This window comes from Tachysurus vachellii, chromosome 11, assembly GCF_030014155.1.
Source record: "Tachysurus vachellii isolate PV-2020 chromosome 11, HZAU_Pvac_v1, whole genome shotgun sequence".
In the NCBI taxonomy this organism is placed as follows: Eukaryota; Metazoa; Chordata; class Actinopteri; order Siluriformes; family Bagridae; genus Tachysurus; species Tachysurus vachellii.
The window spans coordinates 10,806,752-10,833,545 of record NC_083470.1 but is presented as its reverse complement, the minus strand read 5'-3'; the positions used below and the strand labels follow the sequence as shown (position 1 = coordinate 10,833,545).

General features: G+C 36.3%; 3 protein-coding genes across 4 annotated transcripts; 1 reads left to right on the top strand and 2 right to left on the bottom strand.

Moving 5' to 3' along the window:
* The first annotated feature begins 5,962 nt into the window (after nt 1–5,962).
* gls2a (glutaminase 2a (liver, mitochondrial)) lies at nt 5,963–15,524 on the top strand. 2 transcript variants are annotated; one of them, XM_060881697.1, is made up of 18 exons: nt 5,963–6,302; nt 6,844–6,931; nt 7,785–7,906; nt 9,330–9,459; nt 9,561–9,640; nt 9,719–9,882; nt 10,371–10,429; nt 11,576–11,608; nt 11,727–11,785; nt 11,905–11,971; nt 12,528–12,578; nt 12,681–12,857; nt 12,965–13,096; nt 13,247–13,339; nt 13,551–13,612; nt 14,143–14,219; nt 14,295–14,358; nt 14,438–15,524. In XM_060881697.1, exons 1-18 carry the CDS (start codon nt 6,121–6,123, stop codon nt 14,625–14,627), a joined length of 1,830 nt encoding a protein of 609 aa, XP_060737680.1. In that variant the 5' UTR covers nt 5,963–6,120; the 3' UTR covers nt 14,628–15,524. The 2 variants fall into 2 exon arrangements, with proteins under 2 accessions (XP_060737680.1, XP_060737682.1); XM_060881699.1 differs by having other exon boundaries at nt 6,176–6,302; nt 6,849–6,931.
* Nucleotides 15,525–15,554: 30 nt separating this feature from the next.
* spryd4 (SPRY domain containing 4) lies at nt 15,555–17,489 on the bottom strand. The gene is made up of 2 exons (XM_060881700.1): nt 17,291–17,489; nt 15,555–16,509 (listed from the first exon to the last, which is right to left on the bottom strand). Exons 1-2 carry the CDS (start codon nt 17,430–17,432, stop codon nt 15,968–15,970), a joined length of 684 nt encoding a protein of 227 aa, XP_060737683.1. The 5' UTR covers nt 17,433–17,489; the 3' UTR covers nt 15,555–15,967.
* A 1,301-nt stretch (nt 17,490–18,790) lies between these two features.
* porcn (porcupine O-acyltransferase) lies at nt 18,791–26,274 on the bottom strand. The gene is made up of 16 exons (XM_060881543.1): nt 26,144–26,274; nt 25,401–25,563; nt 24,711–24,859; nt 24,159–24,354; nt 23,574–23,617; nt 23,184–23,365; nt 22,970–23,100; nt 22,751–22,771; nt 22,348–22,362; nt 22,103–22,228; nt 21,893–21,993; nt 21,701–21,777; nt 21,522–21,585; nt 21,302–21,387; nt 20,291–20,401; nt 18,791–20,142 (listed from the first exon to the last, which is right to left on the bottom strand). The coding sequence occupies exons 3-16, from the start codon at nt 24,844–24,846 to the stop codon at nt 20,041–20,043; spliced, it is 1,392 nt and encodes a 463-aa protein (XP_060737526.1). The 5' UTR covers nt 24,847–24,859; nt 25,401–25,563; nt 26,144–26,274; the 3' UTR covers nt 18,791–20,040.
* Nucleotides 26,275–26,794: the final 520 nt, after the last annotated feature.

Here is a 26,794-nt window from a genome sequence, read left to right as displayed (position 1 = left end):
ATGAGAAATCCATAATCTGACAGCTCAGACATTTTCATTTATATGTTTATTATCTGGTTCTACAAGGACAGTGTTTTACATTTTAGTGCAGAAGATTTACATCCATGAAAATCTGAATAAATTGATTATGTGGATTTGGACATTATGTGACAGATGTTTGTGCAGATGTTTGTACACTGTCCAGTTTGCTCATGTTTCATTAATAGTAAGAATGGCTCCGTAGTTTCTATATAGTGTTACAGAGGTAACAATGAAAGGCTTCATTTCATTCATTTCATTCTGAATGGTTTGTTCAGATTCTTTACAGCATGGAGTATAAATTAGGAGTAGTATGGAAACAAAGAGGAGAATTATGTTTAAAGAATTCCAGTCTTTATGGCATGTAATGAAGATTGTAGTATTTTACTGTAATATTTTTGGCCATTGAATTAGTCATATAGTCATGCATTCAAACTATTTTTTTTTTTATTTAAATAAAAAGCCATAATGATTTCCCCATTGGGGATTAGATAACTCTTCAGTAACCTTGTTAACAGCTCTGTATTTTGAGAATCCTTGCAGACATTAAAATTTTTTTCCTGTGGCAGCTAAATGGGGTGTGATTTCTTAATCTTGTTTATGCAGAAAAAACAGTGGCTTTGCTGCCAGCTTATTTAAATGCTTTTATAGCCTGGGCTACTGCTGAAGAAGGTTGAACAGAGAAACCATCCAGGTGGGACTCAGACCCACAATCCCAGCTCATAGGGTATATTATCCTTTAGACCATGTGGGCACAGTTTTTTTAACGGAAACCTATATAAAACCTATATATGTTTACACACACAGATTTATATATACATAAGGGAGAAGAGGAGGTCAAAAGGCAGGTGACCCTCAGATACAGTAGGTCAGCATGTTTATAGCCTGACCACTAGTGCATTTATAGAACCACAGAACTTTTGAAATTTTAGTTCTTTGTCTGGCTGGTTAACAAACACTAGAGCATTGAACACAGATCTAATTCAGTTTTAATATATTATTACATATCTGTCTGTAGCATTTGAAAATATATATATTTTTAAATATAATATATTAACTGTTTTTGTAGTACTCAGTTATTCATTTAAATGCATATTTTTCAATAACTACAGTGAAGGTAAGTGGGAATGTAGGTCTGGACCTACCACTTTATGAATGAACTTCTTATGTCTAGGTTTTTCCAGCTGATATTTGTAGAGTGTTTATAATCAATGAATATTTCATAAACACATGCAAATTTGCTCTGTTCTTCTGAGAGTTCCTTTTCTCAGTCCAATAACAATAAAACACAGCCATATCAGCTATCATTCTGTGGGAAAAACATAGAGAACTTTGGTGCTCAAGGGATCAGAGGATCAAAATAAAGACAGCAAAAGATGGCCAAGGATAAAAAAGGCCAGGAACAAGGCTATTGGAATTCCGGTCTCCGGATGAGACATCCTGTGTATGTAGATGAGCATGTAAAGTGTGTGATTGTGTTTGCTTGAATGTCTGTGTTTGGTTGAACTCATTAATGTGTGTCTTTATATACAGATTTACAAGAATGTGTGTCTGTGTGTCCCTGCCTGTGCTGAAATATCTCAATGTGTGTGTGTCTGTGTGTGTGTCTGTGTGTGAAGTGAGTACTGACTGTGTACTCTGTCCTACACACACACAATGCGGGTCTGTGTGAAGGCCTGAGGAATGTGAGAGTGAGCTGGGCAGTGGGGGAGCATGGAGCCACGGGTGTAGGTGGAGGGTGGGCGAGGAAAGGTAGAAGGATAGAAAAAGGAGATGAGGGTTGTGAGACCACGGCGAGGCTCCAGGGGTGTGTAGGGTGACTGGGTTTCAGGAGTGGACGAAGTTGGCACAAGAACTTCGCTTGGCACCAACCCACTGACCAAAGCAGGGCTTGGAAACGGCCTTCCCATACCTGGTACCCACTCTCAAAGGTTAATGAACGTAAGTATATCTGTAGAGGACTGTGAAACAAAAAATAGCCACTAGATCATGAAAATCTAATCTCAATAATAAAAAGACAAAAATCTCAAATCAAAAACAATATGATTTGTGCAATATGGTTTGTTATTAAGGTTTCATACACCCATTTTTAGATGGATTATTATATTAAGTCTAAAAGCATACAGCCATTCCACACTGTACAAACACCAGCCTTCAGGTCTATATTCAGTCAACAGATTTTCCTAAAGATATTTCCCCTCACAGCAGAACGCCTATCTAGAGTATTCTACTGAATACCTTTATTGATAATCCACTTGAACATAAATGTACACTGTGCAAAGCCATATGGTACAAGGAGCTGAAATTAAATGCTTGCTGTCATTTATTGGTGCTTTTCATGTTTTCTACTAAATTTGAGAAGAATAGGAAAAGGAAAAATGTGTTTTTCAGAGATTTCTTTCTCAATTCTGATCTTGCTCATCTGACTTAACACCCATTGCACTGATGTAGGGTTGTGGAGAGCAATTTAAGTTACATTTTAAGTATCATTTCTATTTATGCTGAACTGAACTGTCAAAGTAGTAGATTTCTTATTAAACAAAATGTCTGAAATCCAAAAAATAAAGTATTGCTTTATAACTTTGGAATGTAAGGGCCACACAAATTCACGTATACATGCTCTCACTCACACACAAACACATAATGATTACTTAGACAAAACAAAGCAAACAGTTCACTAGGACCCTGCATTCTTAGCAGCTCTTTGGCACACATTTGAGAGTGACGGTGAGCCTTGTGACCTGCCATGAGAAACTGGCCCCACTCAGTGCTGAAAATAATTTAAGAACACGACGAAGCCACAAAGTCAAGTAGTCACATAGTCAAAATGCAGTAAATTTTCATCTGCTTCATGAACGTATTTTGGTCATTTAGTTGTGAAACACATGCGCCATTATTAGTACTGTCACCTGTACATCAGGTGCTCTGAATTACAAGTTTATTACAAGTTTGATATTATTATTGTGTTTGAATTTACTTATTTATTTATTTATTTATTTATTTATTTTTAATGATTTACTCCTTCGGTAGTCTGTGTAGGACTGTAAAAATCCCTCAAATATTCTGGGAGAGATCATAGCGAGCAGGGTGAGGCAGTGGTAAGGAAGATGGAGGGAGAGAAGGGGGTTTAAGATGGTGTAGCAAGACAAAGGCAGCATTCATAGACATGGAGAAGGAATGAGAACCATTTTACTTCTCAAGATGTATTGGTAAAGTATAGGATAGTATGTGTGCATAGGTGTGTATGAGAGTGTCTGTGAGCGCCACCAGTAGTGTATATGACAGAGGAAAGGTGTGTTTGATCCAATAATAAGAAGGTGCACTATGGCCCAGGGATTTGGTGCAAAGACACTCTCCACCCAATAACTATCAGCTGGAGTGAGGAGATGAGAGAAATAACTTCAGGGTGTGAAGAACCAACATGCATTAACTAATCCTGTGTAGGGGTTTGCAGACCAGTCTAGATGGCTTTGCTATCATAGGCCTCTTAACTCTCAGAGAACTCTGACTCTGAAAATCCTGTAGACCAACTGTGGCTTTATAAGAGGCCACTGATTACACTGAATAGCACAGAAAGGTCTGCACTGGTATTTTACTTTAGAGAGGTGAGGCTTATCCGCATGACTTGCTCTACCTACTGTGTGTTACTGTGACTCTACTGATCTGTCTATGGATGTTAGTAGGTGCAGTGCGCCCCCTAAAGGCTTTATTGACTCTAAGACCATATCTGACCTGGACTGACCTGGAGAGAAAGCGCTCCAGACACCTTTCTATGTGAAAATTTTTTTTTGTTTGTTATTAAGGTTTGTTATTTGTTATTACAGCTTATATGAAGTAAATAAACATTCTAAATACATATAAGTTTCATCAATCTGATCATTTCGAAATAAGCAACTCTGATGATCGGAACTTTCAATAATAAATGGTTCTTAAAAGTTTGACAGATTACTAATTATTACTCAATGTATCAAAATGCTACACGTGTGCAGTTATGTTTATGTCCACCAGGGGGCTCTCACGGCCTTAAAAAAATATATCTAGTACTAAGGTTATGAAAACGAATTGTGAACTGTATAGGTACCAGCACCTATTCCCGTGATTCGTGAAATTAATAATAATTTTTTTAAAAATTGTTGGTTAATTCATCATGAAATTTAAGCATAAAAATGCATGCATAATGTTTTTGAACTGAGAATTCTCTAGATCTCATTAAGGGCAGTCCCTAGTTCCTCCTCCATGGTTGAGCTCCTAGGGATTTGAGCTCCAAGGGTAACCTGGTGTGCTTTTCTGAAAACATGATGCTCTCATTCTCTGCCAGCAATATTTATGATGTAGCACAGTTAAATGGGTGAAGATAAACTCGACTGGGCACTGAAAACTAGTCGAGGATTTCTGAAAGCTGTCCTTCTTGTGAAAATGAAGACTTTATCCAAAACATACAAAATTGTAAATAGTCATATGACAGAACAGTTGTTGTCCTTTTTACCCCTACGCTGTTTGATAGGTCAGGGGGTGTTCAGTGCTCACATTTGTAATCACAACACTCAGTGTTTGCACAGATGATTCTGAATGGCTTTGCATAATTGCAGATAGCCTCAGCTACGTCATCAGTGTGCCAACACAAAAGCACTTGAACCTAGTGTGTGCATTGTGTGTGCAGTGACTTTGCACTGACACAAGTGCTGTTTGATTGTGCATTGAAAGACAGTTTGTACCTTTAGCATGTACACAATATGACCAAAAGATAATGGCTGACCTGATCATCACAACATTATTCTTGCTGAATATCCCATTCCAGATTTTGTAACATGTTGGGATGGCATTCCAATAGAGTTCAAAACGTGGCTGTGGGAATTTGTTCATTTAAGCATTAGTGCATTAGATACATCAGGCAAGTATGCCTAGTGCACAATCAGCATTTCAATTGATCAAAAAAATGATCAGTAGTGAGGTCAGGGCTCTGTTCAGATCACTCATTAGTGAGGTTATATAGTCAGAGTTCCAAATTATCCAAAAGTTGTTTGGTGGTTTTAAAGGTCAAAGCTCTGTGCAGACCTTTATGAACTCCATGTCATTATGGAGTTCACATGTCATACTGAAACAGGTTTAGGTTCACACCCATAGTTTCAGCATCCTCTATAATTTCATGCTTACAATGTTTTGGCAACAGTCTGTAAAAGACCCACATGTAGGTACGATAGTCAGGAGTCCACATATTTTTGTCCACATAATGTCTTTCTTTCACCTTGAATTATTTTTTAAAATATATATATTTATATATGTCCCTTCAAAGCTGTACATTAAAAGGAATTTTAAGGTACACCACATGTACCTTCCTAAGTAAAAAGGTTACACTACGGGTACAAATAAGGCAGCATTTTATTGTACCAACCCAGTGGCAAGAAAAATCTGTTACCTCATGTTCATTATGACAGAAAGAGTATATATTGTGCTAAAATATCATTGTTGTTTTTTCTGTGATAGTGATGGTTATATTAATAGCATATAAAATAACCAACATTTAAATCATGTATTAAAACAACAGGTTGTTTTTGTTTTACAATTAATGCCCAATTAAGATGGAACCTTTTGAACTGAGATTTTATTTACCCATATATATTCACAAATTTTCCTACCTATCTAAATGACTTCACCAAAGTATATGCGGTGAAATATATTTTATTATGCTATATAATATTATTTAGGCATTTTATGGTTATTTAGGTGTTTATCGTTCACTGGTCTGATATGCACCATTTGTCGAGCAACACTTCACTGATATCTTTCCAAAGAGAGAGTGAATCATCACCATTGCCAAGTTTGGGATTAGATCAGGTCTCCACGCTCTTGGTCATTGGCCCAACAACACTGGCACTGCCACCTCCTCCCTCAACTCCACTTATAGTATGAAGTCACATGTGCCAAGATAGACTCCTGACCTGTAGTTTACAGTTGACAACATTGCATTGACTGATCGGTGCGTGGAAAGCGCTAGAAAGAAAACCAACCCGTGGACACGCGCAGACAAGGGAAAAGACATACACGCGTTATATTTACTGTAGAGGCCTGTCTTTGTTGTGAGTCGACTTTCTCAGGCTGATTATGCTATATCTAAAGCATTTAGGAGCGATCAGGACTATTGTTTCGTTCATTAAACAAGCCGGGAAATTGGAAAACGGAAATGGAGGTTTGTTCCAAAAAAGCCTGATGCGCACGAGCGCAGCAGTAGCTCAGCATCCACGTCATCAGCACGTGATCTTGGACACAGAGACAGAGATGGACAGGTAATAAATTCAGTGTCCCATGTGTTATTTTCAAACAGTACGCTTACATACGGTTTCAGAAGTACTTGGGAGATGTTGTGAACTAAGATTTATTATGCATGTTGTGTAATGATAAGTAGTTATTCAAGGGTCATGCAATTAGTTCATTAGGATAAACATTTGAGCAGAGATTTCCTTTATAACCAAAAGAGTGTCAGGTTTCCCAGCTGTTCCTTCATGATCACAAGAACAGGTCAAATGGTGTCAATTAAGTTATGTTACTTATTATTGTGCCTGTCTGAGTATAATAGAATTTATAATAGAATTTCTACCAGCCCTCTTGCATATATTCTAAACAGCTTTAAAATTTGTAATATTGATATACGTGTGGTGCACCAACCTGCACAATCTTCCTCACATATCTGTTGTGTTCGTGCTGAATCACTTGGTGTCTCTTTGACCATCTTTTAGAAATGCCATTTAAACAGACCCAGATCTGATAGGAAAGCTTGATCTGTGTCATAATGGGTTGTTTTTCACAATTGTGATTTGGTTGCGTTAGTAAAGGTGCAGGGACAAACCTGGAGGACCTCCTGTTTTACACGATTACTCAAGGAGAGGAGAAAATCTCAGTGGGACGTTTCATCAGTGTAAGTGACACAAGTATTTTTGGTAAGACAATGAAAAATAATGACTCATTAATGTTCTTACTGCAAGTACTGCAAACAAATGAGTGGCAAGGTTAAAGGTGAGAGAACAAATTGTTCATTCTGTACATACAAGCATGCAACCATATGCACATTTACACACACACACAAACACACACACACACACACACACACAATTGTATTTTTTCAAATTGTGACAAAATGTTACAATGTTATACAATTATATAATGTTAATTAGAAAAAACATAAATTACTATAGATAGACAGTTATCTAATGTGATTTATAAATGTAGGTAGCAAGTCCTATAACACTCTTCTAGAAAACCTAGAAAATATTTCCTGTAACATGTTGGAAGTTGCAGGGAAGCTTTTAAGAGTTGTAGTTTTTTGTGCAAGGCAATAATTAAATCTATATTTAGGACACCGTATTTGTGTGTACAAGTGTGTGAATATCCTATAAAAGACGTAGTTGTAGATGCTCCATATTTGTGTCACAACATAGGAGTTATGTAGTTATATTCTATTCTGTACTCTATAATGTAGCGATATATTTACAAACAGCATAACTGTGAATATGTACACCTTTAGCAAATCACTAACAAGTGATTAGAACACAAATGACATTATAAATAGACAGTAGTGTGCTTGAATACATGAGAGGCTTGTGGAAATGTATATGCAAAAACATTCTTTAATCATACAGTAAGTGAAAGCCAGAAATCCAAGCTATTATTTAACTGTCAATAACAAGCATCTAAGTGATAACTAGTTTCTCTATTCTTCATGTACATTTGTTATTCATCAGGGGTGGTTTTTGTGTGGTTGTGTTTCTCAGGAACTGGAAAGCACAGGATTATTGACTTCTGACCCTCGACTAAGGGACTGCATGCAGCAGCTCCATCATGCAGTGCATGAGTCTGCTGGGACAGCAATGATGGACCAAGAACTCTTCAGGAAGTAAGTGTGTGTGTGTGTGTGTGTGTGTGTGTGTGTGTGTGTGTGTGTGTGTGCATATAGGACTGTAGCTAGATCATGTGGAATTTGGAGGATTTTTTCACATAGCATTCAATCATCCAAAACCAGCATAGCATAAAAATAAAACTGGCAGCTTTTGAACCTGTTATAGTTACATAAAGCCCATTAACAGAGGTTGCAACAGTGGTCCACTAGCACCTGATGATGATGTTGATGATTGAGCTTCATTAATACTTTCCCATGATTATTAATTAATAATTTGTCCTATTAATGAAATAATTTATTACATCTTTTGACACCCCTAGCAAGCTTGTGCTACAACATGCTGTGAAAAAAAAGAAATGTTTCAAAGCAGAGCTGTGTATTATAGCACGTTGTACCATAAAACTGCTAATTCTTCAGTATGACTTGTTATAAGGTGTTGATTGATTTTCTACAGCAGCAGCTCTGATAGTAGTTCTGGCTGTAAAACAAATCACAGTTTTATATTAATGCACTCATTCAAACATTATCCTTTCTTTAGTGATGGCTAGTTTATTAGGGACTTAATTCATTAAGGTGGACATTGCACATATAGTCAACTCCAAATGTAATGAACCAGCAAGAGCAGTACTATTGTTTTTGAAAACATTTCGGTTTGAGATCAGAAGCTGGTATGTGAGATGATAAATCAGAATTTCAGCTTAAATCTTTTTTCAAATTGATTTTTTTAAATATTTGCAATTAGAAAACATGGTTACCCCATGTGGTTTTTGATTAACAGGGTATTTTGAACATGCACAATGTGGCATGAGAGTATTGCAAGTGAGTGTACAAGTAAGTGTGTATATGTTTTAGTATATGTATGAAAGAAAATATTTCATTTAATTCATATCTGTATAATACCAAATAATGCCACACTTACTACTTAGTATTACAGTATTGCATGTACTCTTTTAAGTATTGCACAGAGAGGAAAACAAAAGTCACAAACAAACAAATACGTGCTCTAACACTCTAAGTAAATATAACACATCATCTGACTTCTTGGTGCGCACACACATGTAGCAACAAACACTGAGTCACCTGTTGTTTGTGTACATGTGTGTCTGTGTGTGTGTGATTGCATAATATGAGTGATAGCTGTGGTATGTTAAGCTAGAACAAGATACGTGTCCTATGCCTTTAACCCATTCAAAATTTCTCTAAAGATTTACAGTAAACATTGTATAACAAGCACATGTTTGCCCTCATATCTTTTTTTTAATCCCTTTAACGCTAAGATCGCTTTAATCCATACTTTTCTCTATTACTTTCACTTTAGTTACTGAATGATCATTGCTTATGTGAAACATTTTAGACACAAAAATATCTTTGAATTTGTGAATGACTTCATTTAAATATGTATTTATGTATTTTGTTGTAGATGTGCAAGCAGTCATATTGTCTTGCTCACCCAAGCCTTTCAGAAGAAGTTCATCATCCCAGATTTCATAACATTTGCATCCAATATAAACCAACTGTACTATAATGCACAAACAGAGCAAGGGGGGCAAGTAAGTTGTACATGCACACACACACACACACACACACACACACACACACAAACACACACAATATTCACTGGTTCTTGTCATGTTTGTGTATGTATGTACAGGTAGCCAACTACATTCCCCAACTTGCTAAATTTAGCCCTGATCTGTGGGGTGTGTCTTTGTGCACTGTTAATGGTCAGAGGTGAGAAAAATATCTAAAATGCTCTCCAAAGAGTTGTTGCTGTGTCTGTTTTAGACTCTCTCTCTCTCTCTTTTTCAGGCATTCTGTAGGAGACACAAGGGAACCATTCTGTTTGCAGTCGTGCATGAAGCCACTTGAGTATGCTCTGGCAATTAATGAATTTGGGACTGAGTATGTGCATACATATGTTGGAAAAGAGCCCAGCGGTGTCAAATTTAACAAATTAAGTTTAAATGATTATGGTGAGAATGAATATTATACACTTTGGCCATTTTATCTTTTTATATATGTAAATTAAAGTTAATGAAATTTATGAAAATTATGTCTAAAGCAATCAGTCAATTAAAATGTAATATGCAATAATTTATTGGCTTTATGGTAAACATATAATGTTTTAAATAATTTATTAAATTATATAAGGTACATTAAATATACTGTATCTTCAAGAATAATGTCAGAAATACTTCTTAATTAAATTAACATGAACAGAAATTCAGCCCGTTAAAATTTCTCTTAAATATAAGAGAGAAATATAAATATAAATTTTACACATATATATATATATATATATATATTACTTTTCCAGATGCTGTTAGTCAAAGTGACATTTAAGGTTCTCAAGGTTTTTGTAAAGCTTAGAATCTTAAGCACAAGTGATTTAATCTACCTCATCCTACTAAATTTTTTATTATTGTTTTATTTATTTATTTATTTATTTTCTTTTTTTTAGAAAAACCTCATAACCCAATGGTTAATGCAGGGGCCATTGTGATCAGCTCACTTCTAAAGGTATTCACAATCTCTATAATGTCTACATCAGTAGGATGCATTTGACTCTGGTCACTAGATTAATCAAGTGACATAGTTTAATGGTGAGGACAGGGTTTGTTTACAGTTAGAACTCTGTTAGAACAGATGATAAGGTGTGGGTTAGCTGGAGGTTGTCTTGCCCCCTGCTATAATAAGTGTTAGAGGTGTGTTAGAATGGGTGTGCCAGCTGACAGCTGCTGAAAAGGATGAGCGAGAGATAGAGAGAGAGAGAGAGAGAGAGAGTGAAAGCATTTCACAACTAAAGTCCCGCTACTCTGGTCCCATACGGCAATACATATGAGAAAGTTTGTTTGAGATTTCCAAATTGAACTGCCTATAAAGGCTTTTGAGAGAGAAGTGCAGTAGACAAGTGGGTGTATTTTTAAGGCAGAGACATTCAATAGTCAGACTGCACCGCCTTAACCTTTCCCTACAGTGCAAGTTATCCCCTGCTAGGCTTCATGGAAGAGTGAATCTTAACCTCAGTTTTTATGACCCAACTATAAAGAGGAAAAGCAGATCACTGAAGTTGTGTGTTGCTACAGCTGACACACTCAATGAGTATCCTGTACTGTCTCAGCTGATTTCCAGAAAACCGTTAATGTTCTCTGAATGTTAGGATGGCTGTCAAGACTGAGTCAGTGATTTATGGGTTGTGGTGGCAATAGTGATAGTGTTTCTCCAAAGACTTTCTTCAGCCTAATAACTTAGCAATACTTGAGCATACTGCCATCCTGTGTCAAAATATTACATTGCATATGTCCCACTGCTACATCCCACAGATATGCATCTGCTGCCTAAAAATATCTGTCTTAAATAGAATTTTTCCAGTGACATTATAGAATATCTAGATTAAGCTTAATGTCTTATTAACTGGACAAATTTTTATAGTAGCTTGCTAGTTAATAACTTGCACAATATTATTATAATTATTATATCATTATTTCTATTAGGTGCATGATATCTATTTAAAGAACAACAGTGATGTTTGATTTTATATGACTAGGTATTCTTGATTTTGATGTTTTTCTATTAAATAAAGGTTACTAATGGGAGTTGTAAACTAATTTAATTGTGCAATTGTACACATATGACAGCATTTTTACTCTCTTTCCTTCTCTTCAGCCTGGGTTCAAGAAGGCAGAGAAATTTGATTATGTAAGTCAAATAGTCTTAGAACTTTAAGACAATTTACAGGTACTGCCATTTTATCACTGATATTGTGATTATTTGTGATTATTTGTGATGTGATTATTTGTCATTGTCATTCCAACAGATGATAGACTATATCAAGAGAATGGCAGGTGGAGAGTATGTAGGTTTCAGTAATGCCACGTAAGTCACCTTATTAGAGTTCTACTTTCCTTCTTCATTAATCATGGGCATGTATTTTATTCGTTGCAATGCCCATACGTAGATGCAATCAGTTTATTATAACGACTTTTTATCCATAGGTTTCAGTCCGAAAAGGAGACAGGTGATAGAAACTTTGCAATTGGTTATTATCTAAAAGAGAAAAAAGTTAGTATCTTTCTTTTATTTATAAAATACTCTTCTAAAATACTTCTAACCTAATCTTTATCTACCACAATCTGTAGCTTATGTACAATTACCCTTAACAATAATTCAACACATATCTAAATATTTAATCACTAACTTTATCCTAGTCAAGGTAGTGGACCCAGAGCCTATACCAGGAATGCGGCCATTTCAGGGCACAATGCACATACACATTCACACACACTAATACCTACAGTACAGGCAATTTTTAGTGTAGCCTGGTCACCTCCTTTTGGGAGGTTGGAGGAAAGCTGAGAACCTGAAGGAAACGCAAGAGGACCTAGAACATGAAAGAACTTTTCATCTAATGAACAGGACTACTTTTCATCTAATGACTGTTTCTGTTCATTTTTAGTAGAAGGATATGTGTTAACATTTTTGTTGATGGTAACTGAACATACTCTACGGATGTAGTAGCAAGTGATTGGGTTACAAAATATAGTAATATTTGTATAATAGGTCTGAAAACATCCATATTTTGTACCCACTGACTTTCTTAATTATGTGTTCTCTGTAGTGTTTCCCTAACAGTTTAGACATGGTATCAGCTCTCGATTTTTACTTTCAGGTAATAATCTTTTTTTTTTTTTTTTTTACATAAATGACAAAAGAACAATGAACAAATATACTTTTTACAGTTATTTATGTTTGCCCTTCTGTCTTGTACCAGCTGTGTTCCATCGAGGTTACTTGCGAGTCAGGGAGTGTCATGGCTGCCACTCTAGCTAACGGAGGAATTTGTCCAATCACAGGCGAGCGTGTGCTGAGTGCAGAGGCTGTGAGAAACACTCTCTGTCTCATGCACTCCTGTGGCATGAACGACTTCTCTGGCCAGTTTGCTTTCCATGTGAGTCTTCCACATAAGCAAAAACATGCTCTAAATGTGAAATGTTTACCTTGTGGATTTCTTCTGAAAGACCTTTTTGTTGATGTTCTTACATTTCTCTTCACAAGGTGGGCTTGCCAGCTAAGTCAGGAGTGTCTGGTGCTGTGCTTTTGGTAGTTCCTAATGTCATGGGAGTGATGTGCTGGTCTCCACCTATTGATCGTGTGGGTAACAGTGTACGAGGCGTGCACTTCTGTCAGGTACACACTATATATATATATATATATATATATATATATATATATATATATATATATATATATATATATATATATATATATATATATGTATGTATAAATATATAACAACTAACATTAACTGTATGCTATGTTTCTGGTGCTGTTTTTCAGGAGCTGGTTTCTCTTTTTAACTTCCATAATTATGACAACCTGAGACATTTTGCTAAGAAACTGGATCCTCGTAGACAGTCTGGCCATGAGAGGGTGAGACTAACTGAGCTCAATCTTATAGATACCCATGACTTTCACTATATTATATTGTAAGCATTTTTTTTTTTTAATTGAGCATTTTTACTCTGCAATTGATTTCCTCCCAACCTGCATACATGCTGTTTCTGGGATAGACTCTGGAAGTGGCTACTCAAGATGAATGCATGAATGAAATAGTTTGAGTAAATACTCTGTGTTTTTATAGAACAAGGCTGTAATTGAGCTGATGTTTGCAGCATACAGTGGAGATGTGTCAGCACTGAGGAGGTAAAAAAAGATCCTGGGCTGGAAATTTCGAACACTAAACTTAATGGGCTGGTTTCTTTTCTGGATTGCAGTGGTACTAGAAATTTGCCCCTCAAAACATTTAGGCTAAAAGGAATACTTCAGAGTTTAATCACCTTAATCTTGATTACCATGCAAATAATATGATCCTGAGAAAAAAAAAATCAATTACTAAAACAATATTATTTTAATTGAGTTTTGTTAATAAGCTTTAAATACTGGAATAGTATTTAATTGGAATTTACAAATATCTTTGACCAAAGAATACATGAAAGCATCCATTTAAATTACTTGCTTTACATACTGTAGATGTTAATTGGATGTTGTACTACTGATCTATTTGTCCTTATGCTTCCATTATAACTGAAAATAAGGTTTCTGTTCAAGTCAGTACAATGTTCATGTCTGTGGTACTTACACTTTCACTACAAATTTGCAGATTTACACACTAAGTGTTTGTTTGATGTTCTCTTACTTTGCCAATGGCAATGATTATCACGTAATGTCTGCAGGTTTGCTTTGTCAGCAGTGGATATGGAGTTGAGGGATTATGATTCTCGGTCAGCTCTGCATATAGCTGCTGCTGAAGGTAAATAACTCACACTCACGTACTCATCCAGATTTTTGTGGATAACAGTGCATTCAGTGACTTTTTGTGTTTTAGGTAACCTGGAAGCTGTTAAGTTCTTAACAGGAACATGCAGAGTGAATCCTCATGTTAAGGACAGGTGAAAATTTCATGCCTTCTATTTGATACCACTGATCATCTTACTTACATTTAAAAATGACTGTGCATCTGTTGCTCAGGTGGGGAAACACGCCACTGGATGATGCTATGGAGTTTGGACAGGACAGGGTGGTTGAAGTGTTAAAGGAATATCAGTGTATTTACTCCCACACCCTGATGCCTGAGCAAATCAGTACGCACACCCACGATGACGCAGCACTGGATGCAGATGATCTGGGGAATTTGGAGGCTCTGGAGAGATTTGTGTGATAGAGGACATCAGTTTAATGAAAATGCATTCCTGAGAGGAATACACTAAGATGATACATTAGGAGTATGCCATTTCGATGAAAGCTCATAGATCAGGTGTGCTGTTGATACTGATGTACTGTTTAGTCTCAGTACTCAGTTCTCAGATTAGATCAAACTATGCAGATGAACACAGCTATTAATTAAGGCATTAGGCTACATCTGTATGGCTTTTGTGGAATCCTTAGTATTTTCCCCATTTCTAGTAGTCAACATGCCTGAATAACATCATAAAATGGTTATAACATGGCATAGGTGTGATGGGAGTAAATAATAGAGTGGCCCTGAAATCTTTGGAACTGTATCTCTGTAACTCTATTTACCAAAAATACTCATGTTTTAAAGCAAATGTCAAGAAATTTGACTGCGACTGTAAATATTCAGCATTCAACATTAGCACTTAATTTAAAGTAAAACATCTGCCACAAATCCATACTCTTTACAGATATGGCATTTAGATTAATGTGCTTTCAAAGCATGCAGAGGTTGTACATTTGTTTGTAAATATATATAAAGCATATTTTTGTGTATATTCAATAATACAGCAAGGTCCTCATATTTGAAAAATACTTGCTCTTATTTATTACCTAAAGCACCGTAGGCAGGATATTAGGAACCACAATGCAGAACTTGTCGTTTGACTCATTTTGACTCCTTTATTGAATTGTTAAGAGCTCTGTATTGTTTGGACCTGACTATAAACATACAGCGTCATAAAAGTGATTGATTTTATATCACCTGAATGCTTAGAAAATAAAAATCACATTCTAATTGACCAAACCATTAAAGGCAAAGGTTTATACTCTTTACAGTAATTATGTGACATTTAGTTTCTAATGTAATACATGTATTTTACAGTAGCACAAATGAAATAAAATAAAAAATAAGTTACCACTAAACAGTCTCTTTTATTGAACACATCATGAAAATGCACACAAAAATTGCATGAATACAGACAAGGCATGCACACTGCCATACATTTTTCTTCTGGAAACAGAAGAAGACATAACAGATTTGTTGAACCCATCATATAACAGCATATAAATGTTGATACATGTTACATGTATTAATGTGTCAAACAATGTTTCATTTATATGCACAGTCCCATGGCTCATCAGCAATGTTAGCCCAACATGGTTTATGTGGTGATTTGTCTAAACATTCTGCTTAGTATCTCAGTTAATATACCAGGGACACAATGTACTGCTTATTACTTGGGACACAGACTGCTTATTGCTTGGGACACAGACTTCTTATTGCTTTTCTAATCCAAAAATAAATTTGAAAGAAGCATGTGTAAACTATTTAAGCTGTGATGGCACCTCCAACCCAGAGTGTGTGAGAATTTCACCATCCCACAGTGCAAAAGCTGGGCAGATCGGCAAGGGGAAATGAGTCTTTATCGAGTGCACCACCTTTGCAATCTGAGGATCTACTAAACTGAGCTTACCAGCCTCAAAGTCCAAGAGCAGCCCCACTCGATCCGGCTTCCCCACAAGTGACACAGGCACCTGCTTGTTAGTGGTCATGGCATACCACTTACTGTGCATGTATGAGAAGACCCACGAAGAGGAGTTTGTACCTATACACTCATCACGAGACATAGCCACTTCTGCAACACCAACCCGAAACTCCTGTGACTTTTTAACCGTGACTTCCCAGTAGTGGCTTCCAGAGTCAATATGACTATCAGCAAACACGACGGCCCAGTCCCGAAATCGCAGAGGGGAATCCTGGACTTGACTTGGATCTAGACCCAGAATTCTGTAAATCACACCACTGTCTTTCTTGAAGAGATCAAGGCTGCTGTGAGCCGTACGCTCGTCCAGTTTGAACTGCAACTCTGACACAGATGGATAGAAAGGAGCAAGGATAGACAGACAAATTTATATTCACAGTAGATCAGATGTGTCCACTCTTATGCACAAAGACCTCATGTGGGTGCAGGTTTTCTTTCCAATCAACCGTGAACCACACTTGATTCTACCAGTTAAATTAGTTTATCTTGGCATTCAATAAAATTGTGGTGTGGCTTGATTGGAACGAAAACTGGAACACACAGTGGCCCTTTCTAGAGAAGACTGAACACCACTGAACTAGACAGTCTGGCAGAGAAAAGAGCTGAAATCTAAAACAGACAGATGTAGATAAATGGTGATAATATGTTGATTTTGAGGTTCATAGTCATTTCACACAGGCCTCATCAATTACACCACTGTGATACATTTGTGGTACAGTTTTAAATAACTGTGACCTGGACACCAGGCAAAATGCAGTCACCCAATACATGAACTAAAGGTCAAAATCAGTGAGAACTGCATGGCTTTGCTTGACCTTCAGCATGAACAGATCTCATTGTCATTCGTTTGAGATGACAAATCCCCTTTTTAGGGCAGTCTGGTGTGCTGTAAAGTCTGTTAGAGATGTTATTGTTTATTTAATTGACATTTATTTCAACTCTGCTTATTACAGGACAAGAACGTGTTATCCGTCTAAACTGAATTAAAGACGTATTTATTAAAAATGAAAGTGACTAAGTGCTACTGACCTCTCTGTGTATTTATTTATTTATGTATTTATTTATTTATTTACAAATCATGACAAGCCATATGTACTGTACTCACGATTTTTTTGACTAAAGGCAACATAACATCTGCAAGAAAGCGGAACTGTCGGTTGTTTATTAATGAGCAAGGCAGCGTCTGCGATCCGACCAAAGCGCCCGCACAAAAACAAACGCGATGACAACGCCATCTTGTTCCACATGGTCCATGAGCTTCCTCTCCTTCACACCTCTTTCAATCGAGTCACAGGAACGGTACCGCCCGCTGCTGCCACCTACCGGACAGTCATAATAACACGTGTCGCATTTGTACCTTAAGGGCATTTTATTTTCATTTTCTTTCCAAAACATTGAAGGTCCAAGTTGACATTATTTAAATACCAACAATAGTTTTTGGACTAAATCCATTTAGTTTTTCTGTCTATTTACAATGGCTAATAACTATATGAACTCAAAATTAAATGTTCAATTTAATTTAATTCAATTCAATTTTATTTCTATAGCAGTTTTAATAATTGACAAAGCAGATTTACAGAACATAAACATAGAACCAAAGGTTAATATAAAGATTCATATAATACAAAATTCAAGATAAATATTAGATATATTTAAATGTGTTTGTATTTATCCCTGATGAGCAAGTCTGAGGTGACTCAGGTGACTGTGAGGAGGAAAAACTCCCTTAGATGGAAAAGGAAGAAACCTTGAGAGGAACCAGACTCCAAGGGGAACCTCATCCTCATATGGGTGACACTGGAGGATGTGATTATAAATATACAGTCTGATAAATGTATTGATGAGGAGATTGTTGTTCTCAAAGACCACATGGAGTTTCATCTCCTCTTTAGTATCGAGTCCAACTGGAGCTGGTAGATCTCTAGATGCCTCAGGATCCTCACGGAGTCGGCCTCATCTCAGTGGAGCTCCAAAATCTTCATGACACGGAAGACAATCGGAGCTGGTACAATTTCTGGATGCCTCGGGAATGTTATAATGTTTGTTTTGTCTATTGTAAAAATAAAACAACAAAAAACTCCTTATTTCTCGCTATTGGAAAAGCACAATTAATCAGCTAAGTAACAACACTTCCTTAAAGCGAGCAGTAAAGGCAGGAAAACACTATGATGTAAAGAACAGAGTACTTCAGGATCAGGGTTAGGGAACTGTGCCTTACATGACCAGATATTCTTTTCTAGTGTGTCGTTCCAAGCACAGCAGTGACACTGACATGTGTATATTTTTCATATAGGTAGAACACAAGAACAATGTTGCTGGGGTAAACCACTGCTAGGTTGAAAAACATTCTGCTCGACCAAAATGTCCAGCCATCTGTGGTCCAAAACAGATCACAACAAACATACAACAATATTTGTATGCAATATAAAGACTTTATTGTTTATTACAAAATGGATATACAATACTGGATGGACAAATCATCATACAAAGATTATAAAAAAATAATGCTGGAGAACATGATTAAATCTTAATGAGTTGATAAACATTAATGATCTCAGTGTGAATCAACTGATCAATCTAATCTACCATGATAATAATGTTTGAACTACAGTTATGCAACAAAGATAATAATAATAAAAAAAGAACAAATACCAATAACAAAGTGTGTTAAAATGGACAAGATAAAAGTATTACACAAGACGGAGGAATAACAGTGAGAAATCAGATAAGATCTGCAATAACTTTGCACTCACTAAATATTTAAATATTTATAATTAAATCCTGTAAACAGTCCAACATCTATATTATTTCACAATAGTGTTATGAAATACAAAATAGAATCTGCACGATCATGGTCACATTAATAAATAAATAAAACACTATTTAAATGGTCAAATACAGACTGTTAAACTTGTGTGTGAAATTCAGTGTGATTATGTGTTGTGGTTATTTTTGTAAGATATTTGTGTTTGACGTCTCTCCCTAAACACTAAACCTGATTCCAAATAGATTAAAAAAATTCTCATATTCTCTTAAGCTGAATAAATTGGCAACTAAGTCTAGATAATACTATGTGTGCTTAGCTTTGGGTTTCAGTTATTGCATGTTTCATGTTTATTTTGTTTTTTTTTGGTATTACCCTTTTACTGAAATCAGTTTTGCACTAATGCACCAGTTGTTTAAGCTATTCAAACCGTGGACTAAAATTCAAACCAATCCTTTTTAACTCAATACTTACACCTATTTCTTTTTAATAGACTTTGCCTTTGACCCTAAACAATAACAAAGCCAGCCAAATTGATCAGAGGATTTAGTGCTCCAAAATGCTTGCTGTAATTATATTATTCCACTTAACGAAGAGTGTAAATCAGTGGTAATATTTTTTTCTATCAACTAACCAAGCACTGTTTAAAAAAAAATACCTTTTTTTCCTTATTTGGTGTAAAGTAAATGTAAAGTTTAAATGAGAATACTTTTAAAAAGTGTATGTGCAATACAGTGTCCTATGACTAAAGTCATGTTTATATCATTGATTCACGTAGGATTATATGTACTATAACAATAAACATGTAATATTGCATGTCCATAAAATGAATGAAAGCAGCTTCTAAGTCTTGCTGCTTGCTCTTGGAAGAATGATGGGTCCTTTAAACGTGTAAAGAGGCCACAGAGACAGTTGCTCGTGTGCCACAGCATCCAGATTCTAGTTGTAATCATGACCAGATAAAATCCAGTTTTGTTCGAGGTTTCGTTCTCTAGCACTGCAGTGCATGAGGAATTCACAGTGAAGTCATAAGGAGCTTGGCTTCCAGGTTTTATATTTGCCCCTTGTCCATCTAATTTCTTGGTCTGCGTTTACATAATAATGCGGTATACAACCCAAAGGCCAAAGGTCAGCCAGTGACTTGTCCAGCTCAGTTCATTCCATTTATGCATAGTCTGAATGGACATACCATCCTGTAGATCAAATATAGAAAGTGCTCAGAGTTTAATTATTTTAAATTTGCTATGTATTTCCATAGATCATATTTGTGTTTTACAAAATACTATAAAAAGCACACTTACAAATTCTGCTAATAAATTCTAATAAATAAAGACCATTTACCTCATCTGAGTCTATATTATCAGCGCTGGAGCCAAAGACCGATGCCAGGTAGGTAAGGTGCAGCACCGCTAGTGCACTAAACACTCCATTGATAAGATAAACCCAAAGTGCCTAGAGAGAATATGAGAGAAAATAACACATTTGCATATTTGAAGCTACAGTGTGCAGGATGTTTTGTGGACAAAGTAAAAATTATGATTGAGTATGCAGCAGTGAGTCACTATGACTAATCATCCTTATCACAGTTTTACAGCAAAAGCTCAGTTAAGACATTTCTATTTGTTTTGGTTCTTTTTTTAAACAAAAGCAAATGGTGTGTTAAACAGCATGTCAGCCTTAAAAGCCATACACAAGCTAACATCAAGCTAACTGACATCATCAGCTTCAATGTTTTTTTTAATTTGCACTTTTACAGACAAAAACAAATACACAAGTCCAAAAAACATGTGAGGTAATAAATATTTTATGGATTTCTGAACTAGATGTGCATTGTGAAAATTTTTACACCATGTACTGGTGGTCCAACATGAAGAAGGGCCACAATGGTTCACAATGGCAGTGTTAATTAAGATTTACTCATTTGTTCATCTATTGAGTTGTTTCAGTCTAAAGTGACTGCTCTATTCTGGTTATGGCTGCTGTAGTATACGTAATTTATTTGTTTCTATTTTGATTAGAAATGATTGTGGATGGATACAAAAATATTGTTTTTTTCCACCACCCTGAACCATCAACATCTCCCCACTTTGGCTAATGTGTTATTCAACCACTCTTTGCAACCTCTAACATTTTTCCTAAATATCTTTCTTATGCTGAAAGCCTGTTTAAAATATTTGAAAAATATTATTTAAATATTGTACGTTTTTGTTTAGCACGTAGAAGTAATTGTAGGTTAGGAAAGAAAGACCCTAAAACTGGTAACACAAACATTTAAAATGTGAGAGGTAAAATACATTATGTTACTTTGACTTAAATTGAATTTGCCTGTCTGATATAAAATCTTTTCCCCACCTTCTTGTTTTGGTGTTTGCAGTCTGAAGGACATCTCTTAGAAAGGACACATGCATTAAAGATGATGGACAGTCTTTTCCTTAACTCTGCAAAGATTAAAAATGAAAGTCAAATACTGAACTAAAATAAAAATTCTCTGATTTATAATTTACAAATACAATAAAAGATTTATAAATAAATATTTGATATAACTTCGAGTAAACATAATGTAGACACTCACCATACTCAATATATGTCATGAAGGCGAGGGTGAATAACACAGCTACAATATGAAAGCTTAATCCCTAAAGGTATTACATTAAAAAAAACAATAGCAGGTCAGTTGCGAAATTTGAGAAATTAGATGTTGGAAACACTTTGAGGATATTCTCATGTCCAAAAGAGGCTGCAGAGACTCACATGCAGCAAAGTGCTGGTTGTGTAAGTAATGAGGATGGCCTGAAATGTCCCGAATTTGAAAGCCTTCTTGAATACATCTGAATATGCAGAAAAAAATCATATTTAAATCTAAACTCAAATTGCAACACGCTTCCTCAAACATGACAAAATGAGCTAAAAAATGCACCACCAACTACACCAACTCAGACTTACAAATATTGAGCCACTGAGACATGGGGCGGTTCCAGGAAATAACAGCCTCTGACATAGACCTGGGAAGCTCAACATTTAGTGGGTTAACCATTTTAAGGTCCCTGTAACACAAACAGAGCTTAATTATGACAGACAGACAGATAAATGCATTTAAGCTAAAACCAGTGTGCTGTGTTATTTTGTGTAGTAGTAGGTTGTGTTTGTACAAACCACTTGAGATGGTCCTTCTCTTCTGTGAAGCCTGCACCTGACAGTGTGGTTGTGGTTTCACTCAAATAGCTTACAAAATAGTTACTAAAATGGAAGCCCATGCTGTGTTCATAGCCCATCAGCCACCTGACAAGGTGAAAATATAATATACACTGGCCATGACAGAAAGAATGATTACCTGAGGTACTTATGTCATAAAAGAGAAATGAAACAACAATGAAAAGCATACTTAAAAAATATGTTACCTTGCAATAAATCCTCTGAGAAGCAGTAGAGTGAAAGTAAAACAAATTATTAGAAACAATGAAAAACATTAAAACAAAAGCTTCCATTAAGAAATGTGATGCTCACAAACTTACTATGCACTGTAATTTATGTATAGTCACAAAACAGAAATGTCTTTATATACAGCAGTATTAGACATCTTAATTATAAATGGACATGAATGCACTTTTTATTTTAAATAACACCAAGAATAATCCTCTATAGTGCTGTTATAGACATAATAGTCTCTCTGGAAACATTAGAAATGTTCTCATACCATTCACCTTCACATATTACCTTGTGCAATTTAGACCAGCATTTCTTTGGTGTTTACAATTACATTTGCAGTGTAAAGTAAGAGCTAGTCGTACAATGAAAGATCACCTGTTCTTTCGCCTCTTGTTACTGGAGGAAAAGCATAAATAATAATTAGATAAGATCAAAATGAAAATCGAGTAAAAGAACTGTACGAATCAAAATGACCGCAGATTAATAGCTAAACCCACTGCCCATTTACCTTTTAAGAAAAAACATGCCCCATATAATATATCTATATATATATAATATCATCACACAATTTGAGTAAATCAAATACCTACTCACGTTTTTAGTAGTTTGTCCCCAAAGACAGGGATGAAGTAGGGAAAGAGATAAGGAGCTACACAGTTGGAGATCACCAGGCACAACTGGCTCTTGATCCAGCTGCTGATTACCTTCACCAACCAGGAGACACTCTGTTGAAGAAAGGGTTGACCTTTACAAACTGTGTTCATACAGAGCTATTAGAAACTGCTTTTATGATGATTCAGTGACTTACAAGCTCTTTGCCTTCTACTGCCTCCCTGTAGCTGCTGAAGCTGATCCAGGGTCCAAATATGACAGTGCCCACAAAGTAAATATAGCCCATAAACTCCATTGGAGAGGGGACATTTTCCACTGTGCCTTTGTCCAAGTCAAAGGCAAGAGAGATCGCTTTCATAGCAACTACTATCTGAGAACCTAAGTAGACATAGACATTTCTATTTCTATAGAGTTTGCAGTTCCAGTGTAATTCATTACTGTCAAGTAAATATAGCATTATAAATGATTTTTCTATTGTTTGCTTCAAGGCTGACTTTCAAGAAGTTAAAGGGCATAATTTGGCATTACATATGCGACTATCACTCAAATGCACTATTACAATGAAATATTCAGCATTATAAACTACCTCTCATTTTGTGCCAGCTGTTTGTGTCCATCATATGCAGCTCTCTGAAAAAGAATGTAGATATCTACTAGGCAAAGTGTGGGTATAGGGTGCAATATAGCTGTGGTTTACTAGGCAATGCAGAATTATTGGAGAAAACATATTATACAGTGAATATAAAAAGTCCACAAAACCTTACAGAATTGCAAGTTTTTAAAATATAAAGACAAAAATGACAACAGACTTGTTTCCTCTTTAATGCCATATTCCAACAAAAAAAAAAAACACCCTTTAATAATGGGGCTCTAACTGCCCTCAGGTCACATTAGGTCTAGCATATACTTGCCATTAATTTATGAAATACTTCTATTTTTTTCTGGATTTTTGTTTGTTGGAAGATCACATTAAAGATGTAACAAGTCTGACATTCATGATTTTATTTCTGTCTTTTATATTCACTGGATATAAGCATCCTACAAACATATGGTGTTGTCTATAGAAAAAGTAAAGAGGCCATTACTGTACAACAATATGCATGTTTTAGCTATCATAAAATGTACATTTTCTATAACCGATATGCGTGTAAAAGTTTTGCATGTCACAAACCCCAACAGGAGGTAGATGAGGACTGTGATAGAAAGGAAAGGGCCACAAGTGCTGGAGTGGCGGCACAAGAAGAGGATGAGGTAGCAGAGAAGACTGAGCAGCACTACCCACACCATGTGCAACCCAAAGAACATGTAGAGGGTGTAAAATCCACATGCAATTGTGCTGAGGTGCTTTAAGTATCCAGGCAGGTGACCTGTCAGTGGTGATAGTCACACACAAAATCACACACACACAGAAATAGATTCATCTTAAAATTGTAAAATGTTTTCTTATGGTCTGCTGTGATCTGTGGTTCATATACATAGTTAATAAATTCAATCTTTTTACATCATTATGATGCCAAAACTGACAAGCAAATTATAGTCAATACTTCACTGGCTACATAGTTATGGTTAATTAATCCCTTAAAAGAGAAACAGATACATCAAGATAAATGAATTTCACTTCCATAATATTTGTGTTGTGAGATCCACATAATGGTACAAAACTGCATTATACATAAGTAAATGTGTAGAACTGTTGATGCCCCAGCTCAATCCCTGATCTTACCAATTCTCCACAGAAGTCTGCATGCTAAACACATGAGCAGCAGCTGCCACACTTGCAGCACACCCTGTTGAGCAGTTGGAAGCAAACAGCCCAAAGGAAGCTCCTGAAAGAATTGCTGCCGGCTGAGAGCCCCCATGGCTGTCCTTCAGCTGCTGAGAGAAAGATTAAATCAGTTGGATATCACAAAATAAATCACTAAAACTACCTTGCCATTAAACAAGTCTTTGTGAAGCACAATTGCTTTGAACCTCTGGGTTTAGATTCCTGAGTGTGTTGTATATTCCTCCCTCTGCTTTCTCCCTTAGTCTAAAGAGGCTGTAGGCTGGGTGTGTAAGTGTGTGTGCGATCATGATTGGATGGCACCCCATCAGATGGACAAGGATGCAATGCAAGAAGCAGGCAAGTTGATGGAGCCAGTGTGATTCCCTGGGCAATGTTCTGTCTGGAAACCTTTTGTCCTGGCATTCATGTGGATGTTAATTTGAAACATACCACCTACACAAACATTGTTGCAGATGAGTACACCCCTTCATGAAAAAGGTATTCCAGAATGTCAATAACCTCTTTCAGCAGGATAATGCTCCCTGCAAATATTGTCCAGGAATGGTTTGAGGAACATGACAGAGTTCAAGGTGTAGAATTGGCCTCCAAATTAAGTCTGATTCATGAAGAGCACACTTCACAACTTACTGGACTTAAAGTATATGCTGCTAAAGTCTTGGTGCCAGATGCACACGTTCAGAGGTCTTGTGTAGTCCAGGCCTCAAATGGTCAGAGCTGTTTTGGGTGCACAGAGCTGTTCTGGGTGCACAGAACTGTTCTGGGTGCACGGAGCTGTTCTGGGTGCACAGAGCTGTTCTGGGTGGGAAACAAAAAGAAGTAGGTGCTTTTAATAACTGATCGGTGTACAGTTATAGAAGGAAACCATATTCAGTGTTTCGTTCAAATAATTCTTCTGTTTTCTCCTGGTCAGTGTCACAAGGGAACACTGAGAGTGTATGTGTGGACTGCCCATCACATTCACATTCAGTGGTATTCCCCCCCACCCACACACACACACACACAAACAAACACACACAAACGCAAACACGCAAACACACACACATATGTACACACGCGCAAACACACACACAGACACACACAAACACACACGCAAACACAAACAAACGCAAACACACACACACACACACACACACACACACACACACACACACACAAACACATAGGGTAGTTTAGTACAGCCAGTCCACCTAACAGAATGCTTTTTGGGAGAAAACGTCTCTTGCAATAACCACTCACTGCTGAATTAATACCTTAAATTATAATAAGTTAACTATAACTGCTTAGTCATAAAAAAACAAAAGATTAGCATCCTCACTAGCAGCTCTGTGAATGCAAAATTCACCTTTCTACAAAATCATATTTTTGCTTACCCAGATGTATCGCTCAGTATAGTTTGGTCGAAGTAATGCAGGAATTCCAGTCCTGTTTCGGTTAGTTTAATTAATTATACAGCCTACAGTTTATGGTCCTGATGATACTCTTTTCCTGATGTGCCAGATTTACATTGATGCGCTTAGCTGAGAATCAGCTGCAGACCATCGCGTTACCCCAGAAACTCAGCAACCAATCCGATTCAGAGATATTCATCAGTGAACCAATCAGAACAGACGCAAATCTACCACAGCTCTTGAAAACCAAAGGCAGGGGAACTTTTATTATGGAAAAATGCGTTTCGTAAAACAATAGCAAATATGTAAACACACTACCCTTTTCAGTGAGCACGATCGACTACTAAAGGTGTAAATAACGTCATAATTTAGAGCAATGGAATTGAAGGGGTGTGATTTTTTTTAATATTAAATTATCCCAAATTGTGAAATTAAAATAAAATGATATTTATTAAACAAACAAGAACACCAACCAGTAGAAAATACAGAGAAGAAAATAGAAGAAATAAACGGGAACACACCAACAAGAAAATTCCGAAACAGATCATTTTGAGGCATTTTTGTTTTATTTATTTACTAGAGATTTGTTTTGGACTTTTATTTCAGAACTTATCAGCCAATCAGATGCAGCAG